This window comes from Calliphora vicina, chromosome 3, assembly GCF_958450345.1.
Source record: "Calliphora vicina chromosome 3, idCalVici1.1, whole genome shotgun sequence".
In the NCBI taxonomy this organism is placed as follows: domain Eukaryota; kingdom Metazoa; phylum Arthropoda; class Insecta; order Diptera; family Calliphoridae; genus Calliphora; species Calliphora vicina.
Genome location: NC_088782.1, coordinates 122,467,044 through 122,494,188, shown reverse-complemented (window position 1 = coordinate 122,494,188; position 27,145 = coordinate 122,467,044). Strand labels below are relative to the sequence as shown.

The following is a 27,145-nucleotide window of genomic DNA, read 5'->3' as shown; positions in this document are numbered from 1 at the left end:
CACATAAAGCTTTTTAAAGCTTTTCATAAATTCTGCTTTTTTTAAGAAATAATGAAATTTTTTAAACATTTGTGGCCAATTATAAAGCAGAAGCTTTTAAAACTGTTAAATAATTTTAAAAAATTGATTAAATTTTGATCAAATTTCTAATAGTTTCTAGAAAATTTGTATAATTTTTGGTTTTTTTATTGTAGCAAAAGCTTTTTAAAGCAAATATTATGATTTTAGTGATGTATTGAACATTTATTTATCTTCTTAACAATTTTTAATCGATAAAAGATGAAAAAGCTTTTAAAGCTTTGATATATTTTTTATTAATGTTAAAATCTTTTTACTGATTTATAAGACTTTTAATGCTTTTCTGATGTTCTTAGCAAGTATTGTTAGAGTTTTAGTAATTTTTATAAAGAGCTTTTGAAAAAGCTTTTGCTGTTTGGTTTAGAAAAGAAATATTTTCCACAAATTTAAAATAGATTTTATTTATATTGTGTTTTTATTGAACTTTTTAACCGTTTTTGATTGATACTTGATGAAAAGCTTTGAAAATTTTTCATTAATTTAAAAAAGCTTTTAACTAATTTATAAGACTTTTAATGCCTTTCTTCTGTTTTTAGCAATTCTCTGGTTAAAATTATAAACATTTTTATATAGAGCTTTCGAAAAAGCTTTTGCTATTTGGTTGAGAAAAGCATTTTTTTCCATTAATTTAAAAAGCTTTTATTTATATTGTGTTTTTATTTAACTTTTAGCTTTTGAAAAAGCTTTTGCTGTTTGGTTTAGAAAAGCAATATTTTCTACAAATTTAAAAAGCTTTTATTTATATTGTGTTTTTATAGAACTTTTTAACTATTTTTGATTGATACTTGATAAAAAGCTTTGAAAATTTGTCATTAATTTAAAAAAGCTTTTAACTGATTTATAAGACTTTTAATGCCTGATGTTCTGATGTTCTTAGCAATTATTGTTAGTTTTTTTAGTCATTTTTATACAGAGCTTTTGAAAAAGCTTTTGCTATTTGGTTGAAAATAATTAATTTCCACTAATTTAAAAATCATTTATTTATATTGTGTTTTTAATCATGCTATAAACATTTGTTTAACTTTTTTTTTAAATTTTTGGTCGATATGTGATCAAAATCTTAAAAGCTTTCAAAATGTTTCATTAATTTAAAAAGCTTTTAACTGATTTATAAGACTTTTGATGACTTTCTGGATGTTCTTAGCAATTGTCTGTTTAAAATTATAAACATTTTTATATAGAGCTTTTGCAAAAGCTTTTGCTATTTGGTTGAGAAAAGCTATATTTTCCAATAATTTAAAAAGCTTTTATTTATATTGTGTTTTTATTTAACTGTTTAAGCATTTTTGATTGATACCTCATGAAAAGCTTTTAAAGCTTTGACATTTTTTTTTATTATTTTAGAAAGCTTTTAACTGATTTATAAGATTTTTTATGCATTTCTGATGTTTTTTTTTAAACTATTTTAGACATGTTTTTTTAAATAGAGCTTTTTAAAGCTTTTATGTTTTTTTTAATAATTTCAAGGATTTTTAGGCAATATAAAACAATATTTTTATTAGTTTCTTTATTTAAGAAAAAATTTTGGTTCGTTTTGTCTTAAAGTTAATTAAAAGCTTTTAAATTTTTTTAAAGCTTTTGTAATTTTTTATGATTTTAAACAATTTTAAGAATTTTAAATTATTTTGTTTTATTTAAAATGCTTTTAGATTTATTTTGGGCACAAATTTAAACGCTTTTTGCAAAATTTTGTTGGAAGAGCTTTTAAAGCTTTTCTAGATTTCTTAAGTTTTTTTGCCCAAAAAAGCTTTAAAAGTTTATTTGTATTTTGTTTTTGAAATTCAGTTACTTTTAGCAAGGGTTTATTTTAAAATTTATTGAAAGCTTTTAAAATTGTTTAAGCTTTTGTATTTTTTTAAGGTTTTTAACAATTTGCAGGCTTTTTTAATTATTTAGTTGTATTTAAAATGTTGTTAGCATTATTTGGTGCACAAATTTAAAAGCTTTTCGAAAAATTTTGTTGCTGGAGCTTTTAAAGCTTTCTAGGTTTTTAAATTTTTTTTGCTCAAAATGAGTTTAAACATCAATTTTAATTAGCTTTTACAGATTAAAAGACTTTTTGGCAGGTTTTGTATTTAGAGCTTTTAAAGCTTTTTTTTATTTTAGTTAATTTCTGCCAATTTTGAGTCAATAATTTTATTTTAAAAGGTGTTTTAAACTACTCAACGCTTTAAATAAAGCTTGTGATATTCTATTGGAAATTTTGTTGAAAAGCTTTTAAAGCTTTTTTAGGTTTCAGATAATTTTTATAAAATTTTTTATTTATTTATGTTTTTTAAGTTTAACTAAAGCTTTTGACCTTGGATTTTTGAATTTATTTCATTGATTGTATTATTACTATTAAACTCAAGCACTCTTTATTACATGATATTGATATTGTGAATTATTAAGTAAATTTCTTTATCACAAACAAAAGTTTGATACAATTTTTTATCTATTTTCGTTTTAATTTAGTATGAATGTAAAATATGGTTTAAAGTACAGCACAAACTAATACTCAGCGTAAATTCTTAAATATAAAAACAAAAAAAAAATCAATAATTGATTTTGCAAAACAAGGGGTGGGGTGTTATAAAATCCCTAATAATTTATTTTTTTTTTTGTTAAACAAATCTAATCAGTAACATGTTGATGTTTTTAACTGTGCCATGATCAACAACGACAGTTTTTTTTTTATACAATATTAAATTAAAATTGATAAGAAAATAAAGCAATGAATTTTAAGAGGGGAATTTTTAAGCAAAAAAATTAGTAATAATAAAGAAATTTCGTTTAAAGAAATTTTAACTTATTTGTTAATTTGTTTCCTTTCTTTTTAGCTACCCATGAGGGCTTCGAAACGGGATTTGAGTTTTCAATTTTGTAGTCAGCATTTGGCTTAAACCACAATGAATTCGACGCGTGATACCAAAGCGGCCGTTAAGGCTCAAAAGAAACAACAAAAGTTGGTGAAAAAACAACAGCTACAAAAGACCAAAATCGAAACGGAACAATTGAACAAGAACCAAAAAAATGCTTTACAAACTGCCAAAATCTCCAAGCATTCCCCCACTGGAACTGCCATTAATCACAACAATAACAATATCAATGCAAACAACAACAACAACAATAACAATGTTAATGAGACCAACAATAACCATCCCACAAATGTCAGTCAAAAATTCCGAGAATACTATGAACAACAACAGCTACAAAAGCAACTTATCGGTGGGAATTCCCCCACACTTTTAGCCGCTGGCCCAGCCAAATTTGAGAGATCCGGCAGTTTCTCTTTGAAAGGCAAACTCTCGAAGCTTATCAATTCGATAACCAGCAGTAAGGAGAGTCTTAATAAAATCGAAGATGACAGTGAGTTGCCGTTTAAATTTACCCGCAGTCGTTCCATGATTTTACCCCGACGAACAAATCGTCGCAGTCTTATAGAGCCTCAACTGGAACAACTATCAGAAGAAGATCCCACCTCACCGGCTTCGCCACGCAAAAATTCCATAGAAACTAATGAGAACAATAATACCCCATTAAGGCCACAATCCATGTCTAATCAGGCCACCTCTACGCCCGTAGAGTGTTCACCATCGCAAACGCGTAAAAGCTCTACGCCGATCTTAAGCCAAGATGCAGCCTTTGATCCAGTGGCCAACTTCAAGAAACGTAGATCTTCCACCTTAATATCCTCCTTTAAAACCACATTCGGCTTAAGCTCCGAAAAGAAAAAGGATAAATTAAATGACAAGTGGCGGGCCTCGCTGCAGTCCCTGCAGGCTGTCGACAATATGGTCAGTTATGAGAATATGTCCTTTATCGACTATGACAAATTCAATACCTATGAAAAGCAATTGGAACGTAAACTCTCACAAGTTAGTCTAATGGATCCTTCACTAAATTCCTCCATCATACCCGACAACTCTTTAATATCCGATAATTCTTCCTATATATTACCCTCACCCTCTACACCCTCCAATGCCACGGCCACTTCACCCTTCATCACACCCCAAACGGTAGTGCGCAGGCGTAAAACATCTTCATCATTGCATGGCTCCGCGCGCGAATTGGCCAAACGTCGCAGTGCCTCGCGTAATAGTTTCCAAATGGATCCGGACTATGAGCATAATTTGGATAAACCGCGTAATGTGTATCGTGAAAGTTTAGATTCGCGCAAACTCGAGTTACTTAATGATATTTCGCGTAATTCGTATATATTAGATAGTGATTTAGTGGATATATTGGATTTGGCGTCGACACCATTGACGGCCACCAAGAGGCCGTACTATAAGCGTTGCTGCAGTCAGACCAGTGCGGGACGTACGAAGGCGGGTCAGGATGTTGTGGATGCAGCAGTTAAAGTTCAGGTAAGTGGTCATTTTTAGCTTCAATCCTAGGTCTTTATTAAGTTAAATTTTAGCTTCAATCCTAGGTCTTTATTAAGTTAAATTTTAGCTTGAATTGTAGGTCTTTCTAGAGTTTAATTTTAGTTTCAATCTTAGGTCTTTATTAAGGTCAAATTTTGCTCAATTAAAGCTCAATTTTGGCTTCAATCCTAGGTCTTTATAAAGTTCAATTTTGGCTTTAATCTTAGGTCTTTCTATAGTTCAATTTAAGCTTCAATCTTAGGTGTTTATTAAATTGAATTTTAGCTTCAATCTTAGGTCTTTATTAAGTTCATTTTTAGCTTCTATCTTAGGTCTTTTTATAGTTAAATTTTAGCTTCAATCATAAGTCTTTAAAAGATTAAATTATAGCTTCAATCTTAGGTCTTTATAAAGTTAAAATTTAGCTTCAATCTTAGGTCTTTATTTAGGTAAGTTTTAGCTTCAATCTTAGGTCTTTTTATAGTTCAATTTTAGCTTCAATCATAGGTCTTTCTATAGTTAAAATATAGCTTCAATCAAAGGTCTTTATAAAGTTCAAATTTAGCTTTAATCTTATGTCTTTATAAAGTTCAATTTTAGCTTCAATCTAAGGTCTTTATTAACTTAAATTTTAGCTTCAATCATAGGTCTTTATAAGGTTAATTTTGAGCTTCCATCTTAGGTCTTTATAAAGTTAAATTTAGGCTTCAATCATAGGTCTTTATATGGTTCAATTTGAGCTTCAATCTTAGGTCTTTATTAAGTTAAATTTTAGCTTCAATCATAGGTCTTCCTATAGTTCAATTTTAGCTTCAATCTCAGGTCTTTATAAAGTTCAATTTTAGCTCCAATCTTAGGTCTTACTATAGTTCAAATTTAGCTTCAATCAAAGGTCTTTATAAAGTTCAAATTTAGCTTCAATCTTATGTCTTTATAAAGTTCAATTTTAGCTTCAATCATACGTCTTTATAAGGTTCAATTTGAGCTTCCGTTTTAGATATTTATTAAGTTAAATTTTAGCTTCAATCGCAGGTCTTTCTGTAGTTCAATTTTAGCTTCAATCTTAGGTCTTTATTTAGTTCAATTTTAGCTTCAATCTTAGGTCTTTATAAAGTTCAAGTTTAGCTTCAATCATAGGTCTTTATTAAGTTCAATTTTAGCTTCAATCTTAGGTCTTTATTAAGTTCAAATTTAGCTTCAATCTTAGGTGTTTCTGTAGTTCAATTTTAGCTTCAATCATAGGTCTTTCTATAGTTCAAATTTAGCTTCAATCTTAAGTCTTTATAAAGTTCAATTTTAGCTTCAATCTTAGGTCTTTCTATAGTTCAAATTTAGCTTCAATCTTAGGTCTTTATTAAGTTCAATTTTAGCTTCAATCTTAGGTCTTTATTAAGTTCAAATTTAGCTTCAATCTTAGGTGTTTCTGTAGTTCAATTTTAGCTTCAATCATAGGTCTTTCTATAGTTCAAATTTAGCTTCAATCTTAAGTCTTTATAAAGTTCAATTTTAGCTTCAATCATAGGTCTTTCTATAGTTCAAATTTAGCTTCAATCTTAGGTCTTTATTAAGTTCAATTTTAGCTTCAATCTTAGGTCTTTATTAAGTTCAAATTTAGCTTCAATCTTAGGTGTTTCTGTAGTTCAATTTTAGCTTCAATCATAGGTCTTTCTATAGTTCAAATTTAGCTTCAATCTTAAGTCTTTATAAAGTTCAATTTTAGCTTCAATCTTAGGTCTTTCTATAGTTCAAATTTAGCTTCAATCTTAGGTCTTTATTAAGTTCAATTTTAGCTTCAATCTTAGGTCTTTATTAAGTTCAAATTTAGCTTCAATCTTAGGTGTTTCTGTAGTTCAATTTTAGCTTCAATCATAGGTCTTTCTATAGTTCAAATTTAGCTTCAATCTTAAGTCTTTATAAAGTTCAATTTTAGCTTCAATCATAGGTCTTTCTATAGTTCAAATTTAGCTTCAATCTTAGGTCTTTATTAAGTTCAATTTTAGCTTCAATCTTAGGTCTTTATTAAGTTCAAATTTAGCTTCAATCTTAGGTGTTTCTGTAGTTCAATTTTAGCTTCAATCATAGGTCTTTCTATAGTTCAAATTTAGCTTCAATCTTAAGTCTTTATAAAGTTCAATTTTAGCTTCAATCTTAGGTCTTTATTAAGTTCAATTTTAGCTTCAATCATAGGTCTTTATAAAGTTCAATTTTAGCTTCAATCATAGGTCTTTCTATAGTTCAAATTTAGCTTCAATCTTAGGTCTTTATTAAGTTCAATTTTAGCTTCAATCTTAGGTCTTTATTAAGTTCAAATTTAGCTTCAATCTTAGGTGTTTCTGTAGTTCAATTTTAGCTTCAATCATAGGTCTTTCTATAGTTCAAATTTAGCTTCAATCTTAAGTCTTTATAAAGTTCAATTTTAGCTTCAATCTTAGGTCTTTATTAAGTTCAATTTTAGCTTCAATCATAGGTCTTTATAAAGTTCAATTTTAGCTTCAATCATAGGTCTTTCTATAGTTCAAATTTAGCTTCAATCTTAGGTCTTTATTAAGTTCAATTTTAGCTTCAATCTTAGGTTTTTATAAAGTTCAATTTTAGCTTCAATCTCAGGTCTTTATTAAGTTCAATTTTAGCTTCAATCATAGGTCTTTATAAAGTTCAATTTTAGCTTCAATCATAGGTCTTTCTATAGTTCAAATTTAGCTTCAATCTTAGGTCTTTATTAAGTTCAATTTTAGCTTCAATCATAGGTCTTTATAAGGTTAAATTAGAGCTTCAATATGTTAGTTCAAATTTAGCTTCAGTCTTAGGTCTTTATAAAGTTCAATTTTGGCTTTAATCTCAGGTCTTTCTATAGTTCAAATTTGTTTTAGTTTAATCGTAGACCTGTAAGTACCTCAAGATTGAGTTTTTATATACTGATTCGAGAGATGATGAGGAACAGTAGCTCTTACCGATCGTTCAATGACTCGTTTGAATAGATTCGTAATGTTTCTCCATTTACGATTCATAAGTTTTTGAACTAATCGGCTTTGGTTTAAAACCTTGGCGTAATAAGATCTCTTTTATTTTCCATGATCGCAAATTTCTCGTGTATAAATTTAATATTAGGATAATAGCTATTTCTTTAATTAAAATTTATTCATTTCACACTCCTCTTTTCTTATAAACACTATTATTTTGTATGTTTCTTGTAATAATTGATATTAAACGTCTTTAAATATTTGTTTTGAGTCAAGTTTAATTAAGACTACTACGCCAAATTATTTGAGACAATTGTCTGATATTGAAAAGTATGGCGCGCTTTTTTCTATTCATTAAAAGTTAATGAATGGATGAGGGAATGAATGAATGAATGACTGACAAATATAATGTGTTTGGGGTGATATTATGAGACAGTTTTTTTTAATTAAAAAGGAAACAACTGAAATATAAATGTTATAAAAATGTTAAATTAATTTATGACAAACAGATGTTTTCTTGGAGAAATTTAATTATTAAAATAAATTGTATTTTTGGTTTTGGCAAAAAAGAGCCTACATTGGGGTCACAAGTTTAATGACCTAGCAACTAATTCAAGATATAAATGACTAACATTTTAATGGTCAATGTGTAGTTTTATATTTTCTTAAAAACACTGAGTTTTTCTTAAATTAAAACCGAAAAATTTTCAATTCGTTTATCTTCAGTTGTAAGTCTTTTTAAAGTTCAATTTTAGCTTCTATCATAGCCCTGTAGAAAGTTAAATTTTTGCTTCAATCTTAGGGTTTTATTAAGTTCAATCTTAGCTTCAATCTCAGGAGTTTCTATAGCTCAAATTTATCTTCAATCTTAGGTCTTTATAAAGTTCAATTTTAGCTTCAATCTTAGGTCTTTATTAAGTTCAATTTTAGCTTCAATCTTAAGGATTTATTGTGTTCAATTTTATCTTCAATCTTAAGTCATTATAAAGTTCAATTTTATCTTCAATCTTAGGTCTTTATAAAGTTCAATTTTAGCTCCAATCTCAGGTCTTTCTATAGCTCAAATTTAGCTTCAATCTTAGGTCTTTATAAAGTTCATATTTAGCTTCAATCTCAGGTCTTTCTATAGCTCAAATTTAGCTTCAATCTTAGGTCTTTATAAAGTTCAATTTTAGCTTAAATCATAGGGGTTTATAAAGTTAAATTTTAGCTCCAATCTGAGGTCTTTCTATAGCTCAAATTTAGCTTCAATCTTAGGTCTTTATAAAGTTCAATTTTAGCTTCAATCTTAGGTCTTTATAAAGTTAAATTTTAGCATCAATCTTAAGTGTTTATAAAGTTCAATTTTAGCTTCAGTCTTAGGTCTTTCTATAGCTCAAATTTAGCTTCTATCTTAGGTCTTTATAAAGTTCAATTTTAGCTCCAATCTCAGGTATTTCTATAGCTCAAATTTAGCTTCAATCTTAGGTCTTTATAAAGTTCAATTTTAGCTTCAATCTTAGGTCTTTATAAAGTTCAATTTTAGCTTCAATCTTAGGGCTTTATTAAGGTGAATTTTAGCTTCAATCACAGGTCTTTATTAAGTTCAATCTTTGGTCATTATTAAGTTTAATTTTATCTTCAATCATAGGTCTTTCTATAGTTCAATTTTAGCTTCAATCTTTGGTCTTTATTAAGTTCAATTTTAGCTTCAATCTTAGCTCTTTATAAAGTTAAATTTTAGCATCAATCTTAAGTCTTTATAAAGTTCAATCTTAGGTCTTTATAAAGTTCAATTTTGGCTTCAATCTTAGGTCTTTATAAAGTTCAATTTTAGCTTCAATCTTAGGCCTTTATTAAGTTCAATTTTAGCTTCAATCTTAGGTCTGTATAAAGTTCAATTTTAGCTCCAATCTTAGGTCTGTAAAAAGTTAAATTTTAGCTTCAATCGTAGGTCTTTATAAAGTTAGATTTTAGCTCCAATCGTAGGTCTTTATTAAGGTAAATTTTAGCTTCAATCTTAGGTCTTTATAAAGTTCAATTTTAGCTGCAATCTCAGGTCTTTCTATAGCTCAAATTTAGCTTCAATCTTAGGTCTTTATTAAGTTCAATTTTAGCTTCAATCTTAGGTCTTTATAAAGTTCAATTTTAACTCCAATCTTAGGTCTGTATAAAGTTCAATTTTAGCTTCAATCGTAGGTCTTTATAAAGTTAGATTTTAGCTCCAATCGTAGGTCTTTATTAAGTTCAATTTTAGCTTCAATCTTAGTTCTTTCTATAGTTCAATTTTAGCTCCAATGTTAGGTCTTTATGGAGTTCAATTTTAGCTCCAATCGTAGGTCTTTATTAAGTTCAATTTTAGCATCAATCTTAGGTCTTTATTATGTTCAATCTTAGTTATTTATTAAGTTCAATTTTAGCTTCAATCATAGGTCTTTTTATAGCTCAATTTTAGCTTCAATCTTAGGTCTTTATTAAGTTCAATTTTACATTCAATCTTAGGTCTTTATAAAGTTAAAATTTAGCTTCAATCATAGGTCTTTCTATAGTTAAAATTTCGCTTCAATCATAGGTCTTTATAAAGTTTAAATTTAGCTTCAATCTTAGGTCTTTATAAAGTTCAATTTAGTTCCAATCTTAGGTCTTTAAAAGGTCCAATTTTAGCTTAAATCGTAGGTCTTTACAAAGTTAAATTTTAGCTTCAATCGTAGTTCTTTTCAAAGTCATATTTTAGCTTCAATCATAGCTCTTTATATAATGTAATGGTGTAGAATAAAAAAATGTCGACCTTGGTGAAGCTCTTTATTTTTGTTTTAAAGCCTTAAGTTATGCTTTAATTCTATGTGAACTACAATTTAAATCAACCCTGTTTTAAAGACAAAATGTAACCCTGGATAATTTGTTGTCACAAGCAAAAGTGAGGTTAGAATTTAACAGTTTTTCTCAAAAATATCACTCTTAAAATGGGTAAACTGTATGGATGAGATTCTTCCCTCGGCAAATTTAATAAAATGTTTGTTCAATTCAAAATCAATAGTTTTTGTAAGGAAACATTTTCTTAACCTAGTTTTTTTAACTAAAAAAATCTTTATTGTTATAGAAAATAATAAGGTGATAGTAATTTAAACAAAATATATTAAAAATATGTAAATGATTGCTGGGAGTTGAAATTTCATAAAATGTTCATAAATAAAAATGCCAGTGACAATTTTTGTGGTGTTTTAATTTAAAAATATTTAAAAAAAATCTCTTTGATTTAATTTTCAATTAAAAATCTTATTGATTTTTTGTACAATTATTTAAAAATTTTCTTTTTTGTTTAGATTTTTAATGAAAAAACTAACGGGCAAAATTATTTTAAAACTAATTTGAACTTATGTTGTAAAAATTATATGAAAAAAAAAATAGTTTATATTCGTTTGTTGCTGTTCTAAACATGATGTTCCCTCCTCCTCCTTCTCTCTGTCTCTCTGCACTCCTCTCATCTTCTAAATTTGTTCATTTATTGCACATAATCGGAATCTCCCTTGGAATAATGTATGCAGGCCAATACCGTATCCAATAGATACAAGGCACCCTCTATAACACACAAAGCACCCATGGCAATGCCAACTTGTCTCTCAGAGGCCACATACAAGAAATCATTGTCCTTCATGTAACCCTTCCAGTAGTGCAAAGCAGTACCGCCTACAGCTATCCACATGAAGGTGCCCACCACATTCATAATGGTGTCGGATAATTCTCTGAAAAAGATAAACACAATTTCGGTATTAGAATTTTCAACTCAATTCATATTTATTTTAGGTATCTTTCGTCTTACCTCTTGTGTTTGGTGGTGCCAAACAAATAGGCAATAGTATGACAGCCGGTGTAAATGAAAAAGCCCACCATTACTCCAGATGCTACTATTTCACAATCTGCACTCTTCTCCTCATTTAGATTCCAAGTGCCGCCAACCCCCAAGAATTCACCGCCATCACCAATGCGATAAAGTATAAGAATGATTAAATTGAGGACCTGGAAAAAACGAATACATATTGACAAAATTAATCGAATAAATTGGGAAAAGTCAAATTTTATATGATTAAAATTAGTTACAACAATTAGAAAATTTGATTTATTTGATTAAATTAATCGAATAATATTTCAATCGTTTAAAACTATTTTATTCGATTCATTTATATATTAAAAATCGATTAAAATTAACTTTTTTCCAAATAAAATCAGTAAAAAACTAAGAAAAAATAAATTATTCGAATAAAGTAATCGATTAAAACCGGTTTGTTATTGAATAGTTAAAATTTTTTGATTTATTTTTTGGCATTTAAAATAGTTTTAAAATATAAAAAAACTTTATTCGATTAAATTAATCGATTATTTTTAATCGATTAAAAACCGGTTTGTTTTTAAATAGTTAACATTTTTAGATTTATTTTTTTGGCATAAAAAAATTTTTAAAAATATAAAAAAAAAATTTATTCGATTAAATTAATCGATTACTTTTTAAATTATTCGAATAAATTATGGAAATTTTTAATGTATTAAAATTAAATTTGTCCATATAAATTTATCAAAAAATAAGAAAAAAATATTTATTCGATTAAATTAATCGAATTAAAATAAAGAATACAATTTTATTCGATTAAATTAATTTTATACTAAAACATAATTCAATTAAAAATGTATTAAAATTTACTTTCTTCTAAATAAAATCAGTAAAAATAAGAAAACATAAATTATTCCAATTAAGTAATCGATTAAAACCCGTTTTGTTATTGAATTGTTCAAATTTTTGGATTTATTTTTTGGTATATTAAATTAATAGATTATTTTTAATCGATTAAAAACCGGGTTGTTACTGAATATTAAAAATTTTTTATTTTTATTTTTTGTCATATAAAATTGTTTAAAAATATAAAAAAAATTTTATTCGATTAAATTAATCGATTACTTTTTAAATTATTCGAATAAATTATGGAAATTTTAAATGAACTAAAATTAAATTTATGAAAAAATAAGAAAAAAATATTTATTCGAATTAAAATAAAAGAATACAATTTTATTCGGTTAAATAAGTCCATTCATTTTCTAAGAATAATTTAATTCAATTAAAAATTTATTAAAATTTACTTTCTTCTAAATAAAATCAGTAAAAATAAGAAAACATAAATTATTCGAATTAAGTAATCGATTAAAAACCGATTTGTTGAATTGTTAAAATTTTTGGATTTGCTTTTTGGCATATAAAATAGTTTAAAAATAAAAAAAAAATTTATTCGATTATTTTTAATCGATTAAAAACCGTTTTTTTATTGATTGTTTAATATTTTAAGAATTACTTTTTTGTTATATAAAATAGTTTAAAAATGTAAAAAAATTGTATTCGATTAAATTATTCGATTACTTTTTAAATTATTCGAATAAATTATGGAAATTTTAAATGAATTAAATTTAATTTTGTCTATTAAACGTATTAAAAAATAAAAAAAATATTTATTCGATTAAAATAATCGATTATTTTTAATCGATTAAAAACCGGTTTGTTTTTGAATAGTTAAAATTTTTAGATTTATTTTTTTGGCATACAAAAATTTTCAAAAATATAAAAAAAATTTATTCGCTTAAATTAATCGATTAAAAACCCGGTTTGTTATTGAATAGTTATCATTTTTAGATTTATTTTTTAGCATATAATATAGTTTAAAAATGTAAAAAATATTGTATTCGATTAAATTAATCGATTATTTTTTAAATTATTCGAATAAATTATGAATATTTTAAATGTTCTAAAAAAAAATAATAAGAAAAATATGAAAAAATATTTATTCGATTAAATTAAAAATTCAAAAAACTTTTTACATATTTGCACATAAAATTGTTAAAAAATATATTAACACAATTTTATTAGATTCAATTAATCGATTAAAAACCGGTTAGTCTTATTTTTGGGGAGTTTATAAAATTTTAACTATCTGTAGATATTGAGTTTGTTTAAAATTTACGAATATGAAACATTTCATTCGATTAATTTTTAATCGAATACAAAATTTACTCGAATAAAAAAACCGGTTAATAATAATAAAAAATTGAATTTAAAAACACACTGTTTTTAAATTCAATTTTTTTTGAATTTATTTAAAATTTACAAATTTTATTCGATTAATTTTTAATCGAATACAAAATTTATTTGAATAAAAAGAGTATTGGAAAAATAATAAAATCCCAAAAAAAAATTGAAATTTTAATTCGAAAAATTTTATTCGAATAATCGATATTTTGTGAACTATTTAAAACTGCCTCAAACTATATTTTTCAATATTAATCGCTTAATTCTGGAACGGATTTTATTCGGTTTTTATCCGGTTCCAAATAATCATTAACCGGTTTTTTATAAATTTGTTTTATTTTTAGGTTTTTCTTATAACAATCCCTATAATAACTTGAAATTTTGTGTGAAACAAAAAAATACTTATTATCCGCTTTGAATTCGTTTTGCAGAAAACAGGTTTATTTTAGGGTTTTAAAAGGTTCTATGAAAAGATTACTGTCATTAAGACTTTTGAAACCATTTTGAACAGGTAATTTTGTCTTTTTTTGAAATAATTTATACTTTATGTGTAACATTCTTTATTATTATTTTGGTTTATGATAATATTAATTCTTTATCAGTGTTTTTTTCACTTCTTCTTTCCGTTGTAAAAATTATTACTACCTTGAAACATTTTGGTTATCAATTACTCATTTTATTTTGAATTGGTTTGTGGTATGGGTGTATGATTTTGTTGTTGTTTTTGCTTTAAATATGAATATTCATACTACTACTATAGCAAATATGGCATTAACGCTTACTAACTACTAGAGTAATAATATTTATGAAATGTTTGCTTGATTTGACCACGCTTTTGGGAGTGGTTGATATGAAGAAATATGAGTTTGTTTGCTTATTCAATGAATCATGAGTAAAACAAGTGAAATGTTTTGTTTCTAAATTAAGAAATTTTAATGAAATTTGTAAAAAAATTAACAAATTTAATTTCGAAATTTGGCGATTTTAAAATTTTCTAACGAAATAGTTATTTTAATGAGAAAATTACTGGGAAATATGTTATTTATGATTAAATTGTTTTAAAAAAATACTTTTTGTAACATTTAGATCAGCTTTGGAAATTCGGATAAATACGGATAACAGGTTTTAAGGCTTATTTAAGGCGGAAAAAGTATTTAAATCTAATAAGTTTCAGCATAAGGCTAGGAATGAGTTATTTAAAGAGTTACAAAGCTTTTAAAATACATTTTTCTTGTTTTTTGAGCTTTTTTTGCGAATTTTTTTTTTGGCGAAATTTTTCAAATTTAAATTTCGAACGGAATATTAAAATTTGTTTTAAAATATTCTTTGTATGTTTATAAAGATGCTAAATCTTAAATTTTATGCAATTTGCAGCAACTTTGAAAATTCGGATAAAAACGGATAAAAGCGGATAACAGCTTTTGAGGTTTATTTAAGCCGGGAAAAGTATTTTATTCTATTTAATTTTAGCAGATAACTTAATTTTGAGTTATTTAAAGACGGAAAATCCTTAAACATTTAATTTTCTTGCTTTTTCTTATTTTCTTTAGAAAATTTTGTAACCAAAATTTTTCAAATTTAAATTTTGTGCGAAATATTGAAATTTTTTGGGAAATTTGTTATGAAATATTCTTTGTATGTTTATAAAGATGCTAAATCTTAAATTTTATGCAATTTGCAGCAACTTTGGGTATTCGGATAAAAACGGATAAACGCGGATAATAGCGGATAACAGGTTTTAAGGCTTATTTAAGGCGGAAAAAGTAATTTAATCTCTTTTAAAGGTTATTTTCTTTAATTTTAAGCTTTTTTGTAAATATTTTTTACAAAATTTAAGGAAATTTTTTTTAAGTTTTTACAAAATTTAAGGAAATATTTTTTCCTAAATTTTTTTTTTGATTTTCTTAAAAATTTTAAATGAATATAATTATTTGTTGTTTATCAATTTCAGTTCATTATTTTTTATTGAAATTTAATATTGTTGTTTGTGTTGTATGAGTCATTACTTTAAAGTTTAGTTATGTTTCATTTTGAAGTTAATTTTTTACACTTGTTTGGGATTTAAATGTCTTTTAAAGATACTTTTAAGTTGACATTTATTGTTTGTTTATATTATAGTTTAGTTTTTAAATATTTTTCTTTCTTTTTTAGTTTTATATAACCATTTTTTTTAAATCTTTTTATTTTTGAAGTTTTTCTTTTCTCAAATTCCTACCAATTTCAAGGCCTTGATAAATATTGAGCCAATTGTTTCTACAGACACCATGTTTTCGTTGAGTTTTCTTTTTTTGTTTAATTTATTAAAATATTCTTTCAAATTTGTTTTATTTTTGTTTAAAAAAAACTTCTTTTCCCAAAATAAAGCTCAGGTTCTTTGCTTCACTTGTCGTTGCGTTTTTCGTTCGTTAACTGACACACTACGGCTACAAATGATATCAAAAAACCTATATTTTTCTTTTCTTTCAATACTACAAAAAAAAAAAAAGAAAAAAAAACTGAAATATAAATAATTTCCTATACAACCTGTTGCTTTTGCAATCCCTCTTTATTTTTCACATTCTATTGTTGTTGAGATTGTGTCTGGCAAGTGTATGGGTTCTACTGATAAGATTAGATAATAACAGTTTAAAGCCTAAAATGATAACAATTTTCTCTGTATATAGAAAACTCAAAACGTTAACTTTGTTGAGCTTGTTATGTGGGTTACAAATTTACTTACACCTGCCGCCCTACTTGCTTGTTATATTATTTTTTTTTATCTTATCAAAATCATTGATAACAGACAAAAAAAAAGAATAATAATTCTTTAAATTAATTTCATTGTTTTAGTAACTCTACACTCATTATTCATCATTTATTTATTTGGAAAAAAAATAGCTGTAAAGATAATTTTTTTGTTAAACTTTTGGTCACTCTAAACTTCCTGTTTTAAGTCCCTTAAAATAACCTAAAACTTTAAAATAATGACGTCATTTTGTTATTAATTAAGTAAATAATGTAAATTATTCTTAACATGAGTAATTAAAATTCTTTTTAACACTTTTGCTTTTACAGTTTTTTCAATTAAAATTCTTTTTATGTAAAAATATTTGTAAATGCAAGTGCTATTTGTTTTTAATTATTACTTTTTCCTATTAAATAAGTTAAAAAGCTTAAGACAGCATATTTTAATTATTGTTTAATAACACAATACCGCTTGTATTTTTTTTAATTGTAATATAAAAATCTTGCCAGTTTCAATTGCACATAGACAGACGATTATTTTCACTTGAATACAGCAACCTGTTAGACAGAAATAAGGGATGAGGCCTCAACAAATTAAGGAATTTTTACTCTTAACTATTTATTGATTCAATATAAGTAATCATATAACAAAATTTATATAAATTTGCTATTTTTGAGCCCAAGAATGCAATTTCGGATTTTTCGGATAAAACGGATAAGCACGGATAATGTATTTCTAGGCTGATTTGAGCGTAGAAATGTGTTTTATATTCACTTGCATAACTAAATTAAAAATAAACATTATTTTGAATCAAAATATTTTAGATTTTTTTGTTTTGAAAAATTTTGAATTAAATTTTTTCATATTTTTCTGTAAAATTTAAAAATTTTATTAATCTTTGATTCAATATAAGAAATCTTAATCTTATAACAAAATCTATATAAATTTGCTATTTTTGAGCCCAAGTATGCAATTTCAGATTTTCCGGATAAAAACGGATAAGCACGGATAATGTATTTCTAGGCTGATTTGAGCATAGAAATGTGTTTTATATTCACTTGCATAACTTAATTAAAAATAAACATTATTTTGAATCAAAATATTTTTTTTTTTTTTTTGTTTTGAAAAATTTTGAATAAATTTTTTCATATTTTTCTGTAAAATTTTTAAAATTTTATTTTTAATTTAATTTTATTCTTTGATTCAATATAAGAAATCTTAATCTTATTACCAAATCTATATAAATTTGCTATTTTTGAGCCCAAGAATGCAATTTCAGATTTTCCGGATAAAAACGGATAAGCATGGATAATGTATTTCTAGGCTGATTTGAGCTTAGAAAAGTATTTTTTATTCACTTTCATAACATAATTAAAAATAAACATGATTTTGAATCAAAATATTTTAGATTTTTTTTGTTTTGAAAAATTTTGAATTAAATTTTTTCATATTTTTCTGTAAAATTTAAAAATTTTATTAATCTTTGATTCAATATAAGAAATCTTAATCTTATAACAAAATCTATATAAATTTGCTATTTTTGAGCCCATGAATGCAGTTTCGGATTTTCCGGATAAAAACGGATAAGCACGGATAATGTATTTCTAGGCTGATTTGAGCGTAGAAATGTGTTTTATATTCACTTGCATAACTTCATTAAAAATAAACATTATTTTGAATCAAAATATTTTCGATTTTTTTTGTTTTGAAAAATTTTGAATTAAATTTTTTCATATTTTTCTGTAAAATTTTTAAAATTTTATTTTTAATTTAATTTTAGTCTTTGATTCAATATAAGAAATCTTAATCTTATTACCAAATCTATATAAATTTGCTATTTTTGAGCCCAAGAATGCAATTTCAGATTTTCCGGATAAAAACGGATAAGCATGGATAATGTATTTCTAGGCTGATTTGAGCTTAGAAAAGTATTTTTTATTCACTTTCATAACTTAATTAAAAATAAACATTATTTTGAACAAAATATTTCAGATTTTTTTTTTTTTTTGTTAAAAAATATTTTTTTTTTAATTTTATTAAAATTTCTTTAAAATATGTATTTTTCTAACTAAAGTTAAGGAATTTTAACATTTTTAATAGACAAAATCTAATTTTCATTAAGCGTTCAATACAGTTCTTTGCAGATTTTGCTTAATTTAAACATTTTTGTGTGAAATTTTAAAATCTCAAAGAAAAATTATTGAAATTAGCCATTTTTAAGCTAGAAAATGCAATTTGGGAAATCTCGGATAAAAACTTTTAAGGGCGGATAATAAAGTTCTATGCGGATTTGAGCATAGAAAATTGTGTCAAATTCATTTTCATAACGTTTAAAAATTTTTTAAAAGTTCTTTTTAAATTCCAAAAAATATTTTTTTTTTGGGAAATTTTGGAATTTTTTTTTAAGAAAAATTTTTTTTTTGGAAAAATTTTGAATTTTTTTTTTAAGAAAATTTTTCTTTTGAAAAAATTTTGAATTTTTTTTTTCAAATTTTATTACAGTTTCATTGAAATTAAAATTTTTTGGGATTCAAATTTATGTTTGGATATTTTTGAATTTTTTATTCCAAATTTCAAAATTTTAATTGATTTAACCAAAATTACTGAATTTAAAAAATTTTAAGCCAGAAAATTTCAATAAAGCTGTAAACATGTTTTAAAATAGGCGTATTTTTAATTTTAATCACTGAACTTAGAAATTTTTCAGCCAGAAAACCCCTATTCCCTTTAAGCAAAAAAAGCAATTTCAAAAATCATGAATAAAAACGCCAAAATTTTGAAACCAATTTTTTCGAAATGGAATTTTTAGCCAAAATTTACAAATTTTATATAAAAAAATCTTTTGAAATATTTTATTATGTTAAGAAAGTTGGAAAATAATATTTTTAACACAATTTTGGACAGTTTTGGGAATTCGGATAAAAACGGATAATAGCGGATAACATGGTTTTGAGCTTATTAAGGGTTGAACAAGTTATTTAAAACGGTTTCCATTGCTTTTTAGAAGTTGTTTGACCAAAATAATGAAATTTCATAATTTCGGATAAAAGCGGATAATAGCGGATAACTTGGTTCTAGGCTAATTTAAGTGGAAATAACCGGTTTGAAATATTTTAACTCATATTATCTTTTCCGCCCACTTTAGCTTCTAAGTCTGTCTCACACTCGAACTCGTAATACGAATAATTCAACAACAACAATAGTGAACAAAAAAAATATCAATTTAAATTGTTATTGAAAGTGAGACACTAAAGTGTTGGTACACAAATTGTATATGTACATAATTTAGCATTTAATTATTAGGAAATTGTATTGTATAGTAAATTACAATAACCACAATACTGTAAATAAAACAATAATAATAATAATATTACATACAACACAGAGCTCAAGCATACGACATACGACAACAATTCGTACAAGGAAATTTTAAACTAAAAAAAAAACATGTACTAAACTATAAAAGCGGCTTTTGATTTAAAAAGAGAGAAAAATAAAACCCAGAAAAAAAACTAATATTTTATGTGTCACACGAATACGGGATGTAAAATTATAGACTTCGAAAAAAATACTATAAAAAAAACCAATTAAAAGATTTGGTTATATTATATCTATGCTTTATACAAATTTATGTTTTCATTTGTGTATAACGATTGTTTTTTTTTTTCAATTGGGATTTAAAGTAACCCATTTGTTTTAATTGTTTAACTCATTGCAAGCATTATTTGCAATTAGTTTGCTATTTTTATTTATTTTCCCAGTAGAATTTTATTTAAAAAAAAAAAAATAATTAATCGTATGTTTATAAGCAATTGCCAGCTAAAACCAGTTTATCCTTAGTTATCCGTGAATTAATCGCATGTACTTTGACAAATAATCAATACCCCTACTTTGAGTTGACAGAAATTAAATGTTTTTGAAACACTTTTAACAAACACTTTTATCTGGTCTATGGTCTGGTCTATGGTCTGGTCTATGGTCTGGTCTATGGTCTGGTCTATGGTCTGGTCTATGGTCTGGTCTATGGTCTGGTCTATGGTCTGGTCTATGGTCTGGTCTATGGTCTGGTCTATGGTCTGGTCTATGGTCTGGTCTATGGTCTGGTCTATGGTCTGGTCTATGGTCTGGTCTATGGTCTGGTCTATGGTCTGGTCTATGGTCTGGTCTATGGTCTGGTCTATGGTCTGGTCTATGGTCTGGTCTATGGTCTGGTCTATGGTCTGGTCTATGGTCTGGTCTATGGTCTGGTCTATGGTCTGGTCTATGGTCTGGTCTATGGTCTGGTCTATGGTCTGGTCTATGGTCTGGTCTATGGTCTGGTCTATGGTCTGGTCTATGGTCTGGTCTATGGTCTGGTCTATGGTCTGGTCTATGGTCTGGTCTATGGTCTGGTCTATGGTCTGGTCTATGGTCTGGTCTATGGTCTGGTCTATGGTCTGGTCTATGGTCTGGTCTATGGTCTGGTCTATGGTCTGGTCTATGGTCTGGTCTATGGTCTGGTCTATGGTCTGGTCTATGGTCTGGTCTATGGTCTGGTCTATGGTCTGGTCTATGGTCTGGTCTATGGTCTGGTCTATGGTCTGGTCTATGGTCTGGTCTATGGTCTGGTCTATGGTCTGGTCTATGGTCTGGTCTATGGTCTGGTCTATGGTCTGGTCTATGGTCTGGTCTATGGTCTGGTCTATGGTCTGGTCTATGGTCTGGTCTATGGTCTGGTCTATGGTCTGGTCTATGGTCTGGTCTATGGTCTGGTCTATGGTCTGGTCTATGGTCTGGTCTATGGTCTGGTCTATGGTCTGGTCTATGGTCTGGTCTATGGTCTGGTCTATGGTCTGGTCTATGGTCTGGTCTATGGTCTGGTCTATGGTCTGGTCTATGGTCTGGTCTATGGTCTGGTCTATGGTCTGGTCTATGGTCTGGTCTATGGTCTGGTCTATGGTCTGGTCTATGGTCTGGTCTATGGTCTGGTCTATGGTCTGGTCTATGGTCTGGTCTATGGTCTGGTCTATGGTCTGGTCTATGGTCTGGTCTATCATAGTCTGGTCTATGGTCTGGTCTATGGTCTGGTCTATCATAGTCTGGTCTATCATAGTCTGGTCTATCATAGTCTGGTCTATCATAGTCTGGTCTATCATAGTCTGGTCTATCATAGTCTGGTCTATCATAGTCTGGTCTATGATAGTCTGGTCTTTGATAGTCTGATTTATGATTCTCTGGTCTATGATAGTCTGGTCTATGATAGTCTGGTCTATGATTCTCTGGTCTATGATTCTCTGGTATATGATTGTCTGGTCTATGATAGTCTGGTCTATGATAGTCTGGTCTATGATTCTCTGGTCTATGATAGTCTGGTCTATGATAGTCTGGTCTATGATAGTCTGGTCTATGATAGTCTGGTCTATGATTCTCTGGTCTATGATAGTCTGGTCTATTTTCCTATAGCATTCTCAGAATGGCGTTTAATACTTCCCTATTTGCTTAATGACTTTTTTATATATTTTATTTAAAATCATGCAATTATTTAGCATTTGTTAAGTTTTTAAACAAATTTTATTTTTAATTTAACAAAATCATTAATGTATGACTTATAAACCAGTTTTGTTTAACAATCATTTAAAATTCTACTGCAAAAATACGAAAAAAAAAATCACAACAAAACAAAACTCTAGAAAAAACAAGGTCAATAGTTCAGTTTAGCAAAAAACTATTACTAAATTATGTTGAAAACAAAAAAATACACAAAAATAGGTATATAAACATAAGAAAAACTGAAATAAATTATAACAAAATACTGAAACTATACAAACACAACATTAAACATATTGTCCAAGTATTAAAATTATAATCCCCTCCACTATTAAATTAAAGACTTAATGGCATATAAAAAGCAGCAAATATTTTAACACTATAGTAAATAAATTCAACAATAAAGAATATTAATTTTCAAAATAAAAAAAATAAAAAAAAAACTGACAAAAAACATGAACAGAAATGGGACCCACACTTCATCATCATCATCAAAATATGAAAAAAAAACAGAAAATTAAGGCGCACACATCATATTCTTTCTACTCAATAGTACGAGTATTCAAATTCAAATACATGCCACATTTGCATCGATTAACTCATTTAAAAAGAAAATTGTTGTTATTATGGTCGTTTTTATTAATATTCTTTTATTCTTTTATTTATTTTTGTATTTTTGTATTTATTTGTATTTAAATTTTGTGTATGTCTCTTCTCTTTCTCTAAAACACAGCCGTATCTGTATATTTTTGGCATTAAAACGTGTCTGAGACGCATGCCGTTGGCTATATACTCTTACCCGTCATCGTACTACTGCCATATATTGTATCTACAAAATACAATATGTAAATAAATATACAAAATACGGTCGGAAATATGTATGTGTGTATACTGTCGAGGTATATACATATAAATATTTCAATTTATTTATATTTAAGTTGGAAATACAAGTAAAATGACTCATTTGAAGACTCTGTGAAATAATCAACAACCTCATCATCGCCTTCAACGACTACAACCAACACAATGCCAGCGTCATCAACGTCATTATTATTGTATTGTAGGCAAAACTAAGAATATAAATAAAACCAGTTGTTGTTTCTTTTTTTTTCTCTCTTAATTTTTATGTCATCAAATTAAACGAATTGGGAAAACTGCTACAATTTGTTTTAGCATGAAAACCAGGAATCATTTTTTAAACACCTAAAAGTAGGCTCTAAGAGTAGGCTCTATAGTCTCGTCTATAGTCTCCTCTGTAGTCTCCTCTATAGTCTCGTCTATAGTCCCCTCTATAGTCTCCTCTATAGTCTCCTCTATAGTCTCCTCTATAGTCTCGTCTATAGTCTCCTCTATAGTCTCCTCTATAGTCTCGTCTATAGTCTCCTCTATAGTATCCTCTATAGTCTCCTCTATAGTCCCCTCTATAGTTTCCTCTATAGTCTCGTCTATAGTCCCCTCTATAGTCTCCTCTATAGTCTCATCTATAGTCTCCTCTATAGTCTCGTCTATAGTCTCCTCTATAGTCTCCTCTATAGTCTCCTCTATAGTCTCCTCTATAGTCTCCTCTATAGTCTCGTCTATACTCCCCTCTATAGTTTCCTCTATAGTCTCATCTTTAGTTTCCTCTATAGTCTCGTCTATAGTCTCCTCTTTAGTTTCCTCTATAGTCTCGTCTATAGTCCCCTCTATAGTCTCCTCTATAGTCTCATCTATAGTCTCCTCTATAGTCTCGTCTATAGTCCCCTCTATAGTCTCCTCTATAGTCTCATCTATAGTCTCATCTATAGTCTCCTCTATAGTCTCCTCTATAGTCTCCTCTATAGTCTCGTCTATACTCCCCTCTATAGTTTCCTCTATAGTCTCCTCTATAGTCTCATCTATAGTCTCCTCTATAGTCTCGTCTATAGTCTCCTCTTTAGTTTCCTCTATAGTCCCCTCTATAGTCTCGTCTATATTCTCGTCTATAGTCTCCTCTATAGTTTCCTCTATAGTTTCCTCTATAGTCTCGTCTATAGTCTCCTCTATAGTCTCGTCTATAGTCTCCTCTATAGTCTCATCTATAGTCCCCTCTATAGTTTCCTCTATAGTCTCGTCTATAGTCTCCTCTTTAGTCTCGTCTATAGTCTCATATATAGTCTCGTCTATAGTCCCCTCTATATTCCCCTCTATAGACTCCTCTTTAGTCTCGTCTATAGTCTCCTCTATAGTTTCCTCTATAGTTTCCTCTATAGTCCCCTCTATAGTCCCCTCTATAGTCTCCTCTATAGTCTCCTCTATAGTCTCCTCTATAGTCTCGTCTATAGTCCCCTCTATAGTCTCCTCTATAGTCTCCTCTATAGTCTCCTCTATAGTCCCCTCTATAGTCTCATCTATAGTCCCCTCTATAGTTTCCTCTATAGTCTCGTCTATAGTCTCCTCTATAGTCTCGTCTATAGTCCCCTCTATAGTCTCCTCTATAGTCTCCTCTATAGTCTCCTCTATAGTCTCCTCTATAGTCCCCTCTATAGTCTCATCTATAGTCCCCTCTATAGTTTCCTCTATAGTCTCGTCTATAGTCTCCTCTTTAGTCTCGTCTATAGTCTCATATATAGTCTCGTCTATAGTCCCCTCTATAGTCCCCTCTATAGACTCCTCTTTAGTCTCGTCTATAGTCTCCTCTATAGTCTCCTCTATAGTCTCCTCTATAGTCTCGTCTATAGTCTCGTCTATAGTCTCCTCTATAGTCTCCTCTATAGTCTCGTCTATAGTCTCCTCTATAGTCTCGTCTATAGTCTCGTCTATAGTCTCGTCTATAGTCTCGTCTATAGTCTCGTCTATAGTCTCGTCTATAGTCTCGTCTATAGTCTCGTCTATAGTCTCGTCTATAGTCTCGTCTATAGTCTCGTCTATAGTCTCGTCTATAGTCTCGTCTATAGTCTCCTCTATAGTCCCCTCTATAGTCTCCTCTATAGTCTCGTCTATAGTCTCGTCTATAGTCTCGTCTATAGTCTCTTCTGTAGTCTCGTATATAGTCTCGTCTGTAGTCTCCTCTATAGTATCCTCTATAGTCTCCTCTATAGTCTCGTCTATAGTCTCCTCTATAGTCTCGTCTATAGTCTCCTCTATAGTCTCGTCTATAGTCTCGTCTATAGTATCGTCTATAGTCTCGTCTATAGTCTCGTCTATAGTCTCGTATATAGTCTCGTCTATAGTCTCGTCTATATTCTCCTCTATAGTCTCCTCTATAGTCTCCTCTATAGTCTCGTCTACAGTCCCCTCTTTAGTCTCCTATATAGTCTCCTCTATAGTCTCGTTTTAGTCTCCTCTATAGTCTCGTCTATAGTCTCGTCTACAGTCCCCTCTTTAGTCTCGTCTATAGTCTCGTCTATAGTCTCGTCTATAGTCTCGTCTATAGTCTCGTCTATAGTCTCGTCTATAGTCTCGTCTATAGTTTCGTCTATAGTTTCGTCTATAGTCTCGTCTATAGTCTCGTCTATAGTCTCGTCTATAGTCTCGTCTATAGTCTCGTCTATAGTCTCGTCTATAGTCTCGTCTATAGTCTCGTCTATAGTCTCGTCTATAGTCTCGTCTATAGTCTCGTCTATAGTCTCGTCTATAGTCTCGTCTATAGTCTCGTCTATAGTCTCGTCTATAGTCTCGTCTATAGTCTCGTCTATAGTCTCGTCTATAGTCTCGTCTATAGTCTCGACTATAGTCTCGTCTATAGTCTCGTCTATAGTCTCGTCTATAGTCTCGTCTATAGTCTCGTCTATAGTCTCGTCTATAGTCTCGTCTATAGTCTCGTCTATAGTCTCGTCTATAGTCTCGTCTATAGTCTCGTCTATAGTCTCGTCTATAGTCTCGTCTATAGTCTCGTCTATAGTCTCGTCTATAGTCTCGTCTATAGTCTCGTCTATAGTCTCGTCTATAGTCTCGTCTATAGTCTCGTCGATAGTCTCGTCTATAGTCTCCTCTATAGTCTTGTCTATAGTCTCGTCTATAGCCTTGTCTATAGTCTCGTCTATAGTCTCGTCTATAGTCTCCTCTATAGTCTCTAGAATTTTTACAAAATATTTTTTTTCATTTTTTTTTGGTCTCTATAGGGTGCCAGTGTTGGATGCGGTTTGAATTGTGTGTAGTTTATTGTTATTATTATTGTCGTTTGCTATATTCTCACAATATGTAGAATGAGACCTCACAAACCACGGCATACAAGTTTCTTAAAGTGTAGTCATCCCAAAAATAAAAACTTCTACCTCAAGTAACAAACACAATGTTACAAATCAAGATGACGACCGACTGTTTGTTTGCCAGATTATTAACCAGCTGGTTTTTGTTTCAGAATTGGAACTCACACGCCGGGTATATAAAATATAAAAAGAATATTATTATTATTACGTTGCAGTTCAACGCATAGGAGGACAGACAGATGGACGGACGGACATACTGACTCACTAACTGGCTGGATAGATGGCTTGACTACATCATCATTATCATGATTATTTATGGCTAAATGAGTTGTATTTCCAATATTTTTTGTGCTGAATTTATTTCGTTTTTTAGTTTGTGTGTGGCAAAAAAAAAATGTTTTCAAATTAAAAATTAAAAATAACCGCCAAATATGTAGAAAATTAATTAAAGTTTATTTTTATTATTATTGTTATTGTCATTAAGAGTGGTTTTGTTAATGTTGTTGTTGTTTTTGCATTTAGTTTTTGTTGTTTTTATTAAAGAGATTTGCAGTTACAGTTTTCTGTTTTGCTGTTTTTTGTTTTGTTTACGTTTATTTTAAGAGAGGGAGATAGAGAGAGAACTACAGAGAGTGTTTAACTGCAGATTTGTTTTCATTTTGTAAGGAGTATATGAGGGTTAGTGTGTGTGTATAGTATTGAGTGTTCGTTAATTAACCACCAGAGGGCTCTCAAAACAGTTAAATGGCAGAATATTTAAATAAACTGTTAAATTTGAAAATGGAAATAAATTTACAAGAAGCTGTTAGGTTAAGTATGGAAAATCTGATTAAAAAATATAATTTTAATAAAGATAATATAATTTTTTATAAATAATATTTTGCTTTTCACTTTTATTTCTAGTGTTTTATTAAATTCTATTTTTAGAAAAATTTCTATTTATTAGTTTTTTGTATTATTTTCTTTGCAGGTAAATTTGTTGACTTTTGACATACGGATATGTAAAACAAGTAAGAATAAAAAATAATAAGAATTGGTATTAAAAATTATAAAAACCCTTCTGAGATTTCTTGTAAATATTGCTATATGAGACATAAATTGAGCAATTTGTTGACATTAATACTAAGGTCCATTCTCCAATCTAATCTAATCAAATATTTAAACAATTTAAACTCTATTAAAAGCTTTGATCAGATCTATTATTAGTAGTCGATTAAATCTAAACTTAATTTTTTAATAAATTAATAAAATGAAAAAAAAATCCATGAATTCTTTCAAATATTTTGAAAATT

The 27,145-nt window shown here is 28.1% G+C and overlaps 2 protein-coding genes across 4 annotated transcripts in view; one reads left to right on the top strand and one right to left on the bottom strand.

Annotated features, from left to right (window-relative positions):
- Window positions 1–27,145, top strand: part of LOC135955905 (rhoGEF domain-containing protein gxcJ-like) — a 269,772-nt gene that overhangs the window by 20,812 nt on the left and 221,815 nt on the right. For all 3 annotated transcript variants that reach the window (XM_065506316.1, XM_065506317.1, XM_065506315.1), the window contains exon 2: window positions 2,898–4,427. In XM_065506316.1, the coding sequence (XP_065362388.1) occupies window positions 2,967–4,427 (1,461 nt within the window). In that variant the 5' untranslated portion in view covers window positions 2,898–2,966. The remainder of the gene's footprint in view (window positions 1–2,897; window positions 4,428–27,145) is intronic.
- On the bottom strand, window positions 10,434–15,807 carry Ssk (Snakeskin). Its single transcript, XM_065505478.1, has 3 exons — window positions 15,649–15,807; window positions 11,187–11,383; window positions 10,434–11,109 (listed from the first exon to the last, which is right to left on the bottom strand). Exons 1-3 carry the CDS (start codon window positions 15,697–15,699, stop codon window positions 10,869–10,871), a joined length of 489 nt encoding a protein of 162 aa, XP_065361550.1. The 5' UTR covers window positions 15,700–15,807; the 3' UTR covers window positions 10,434–10,868.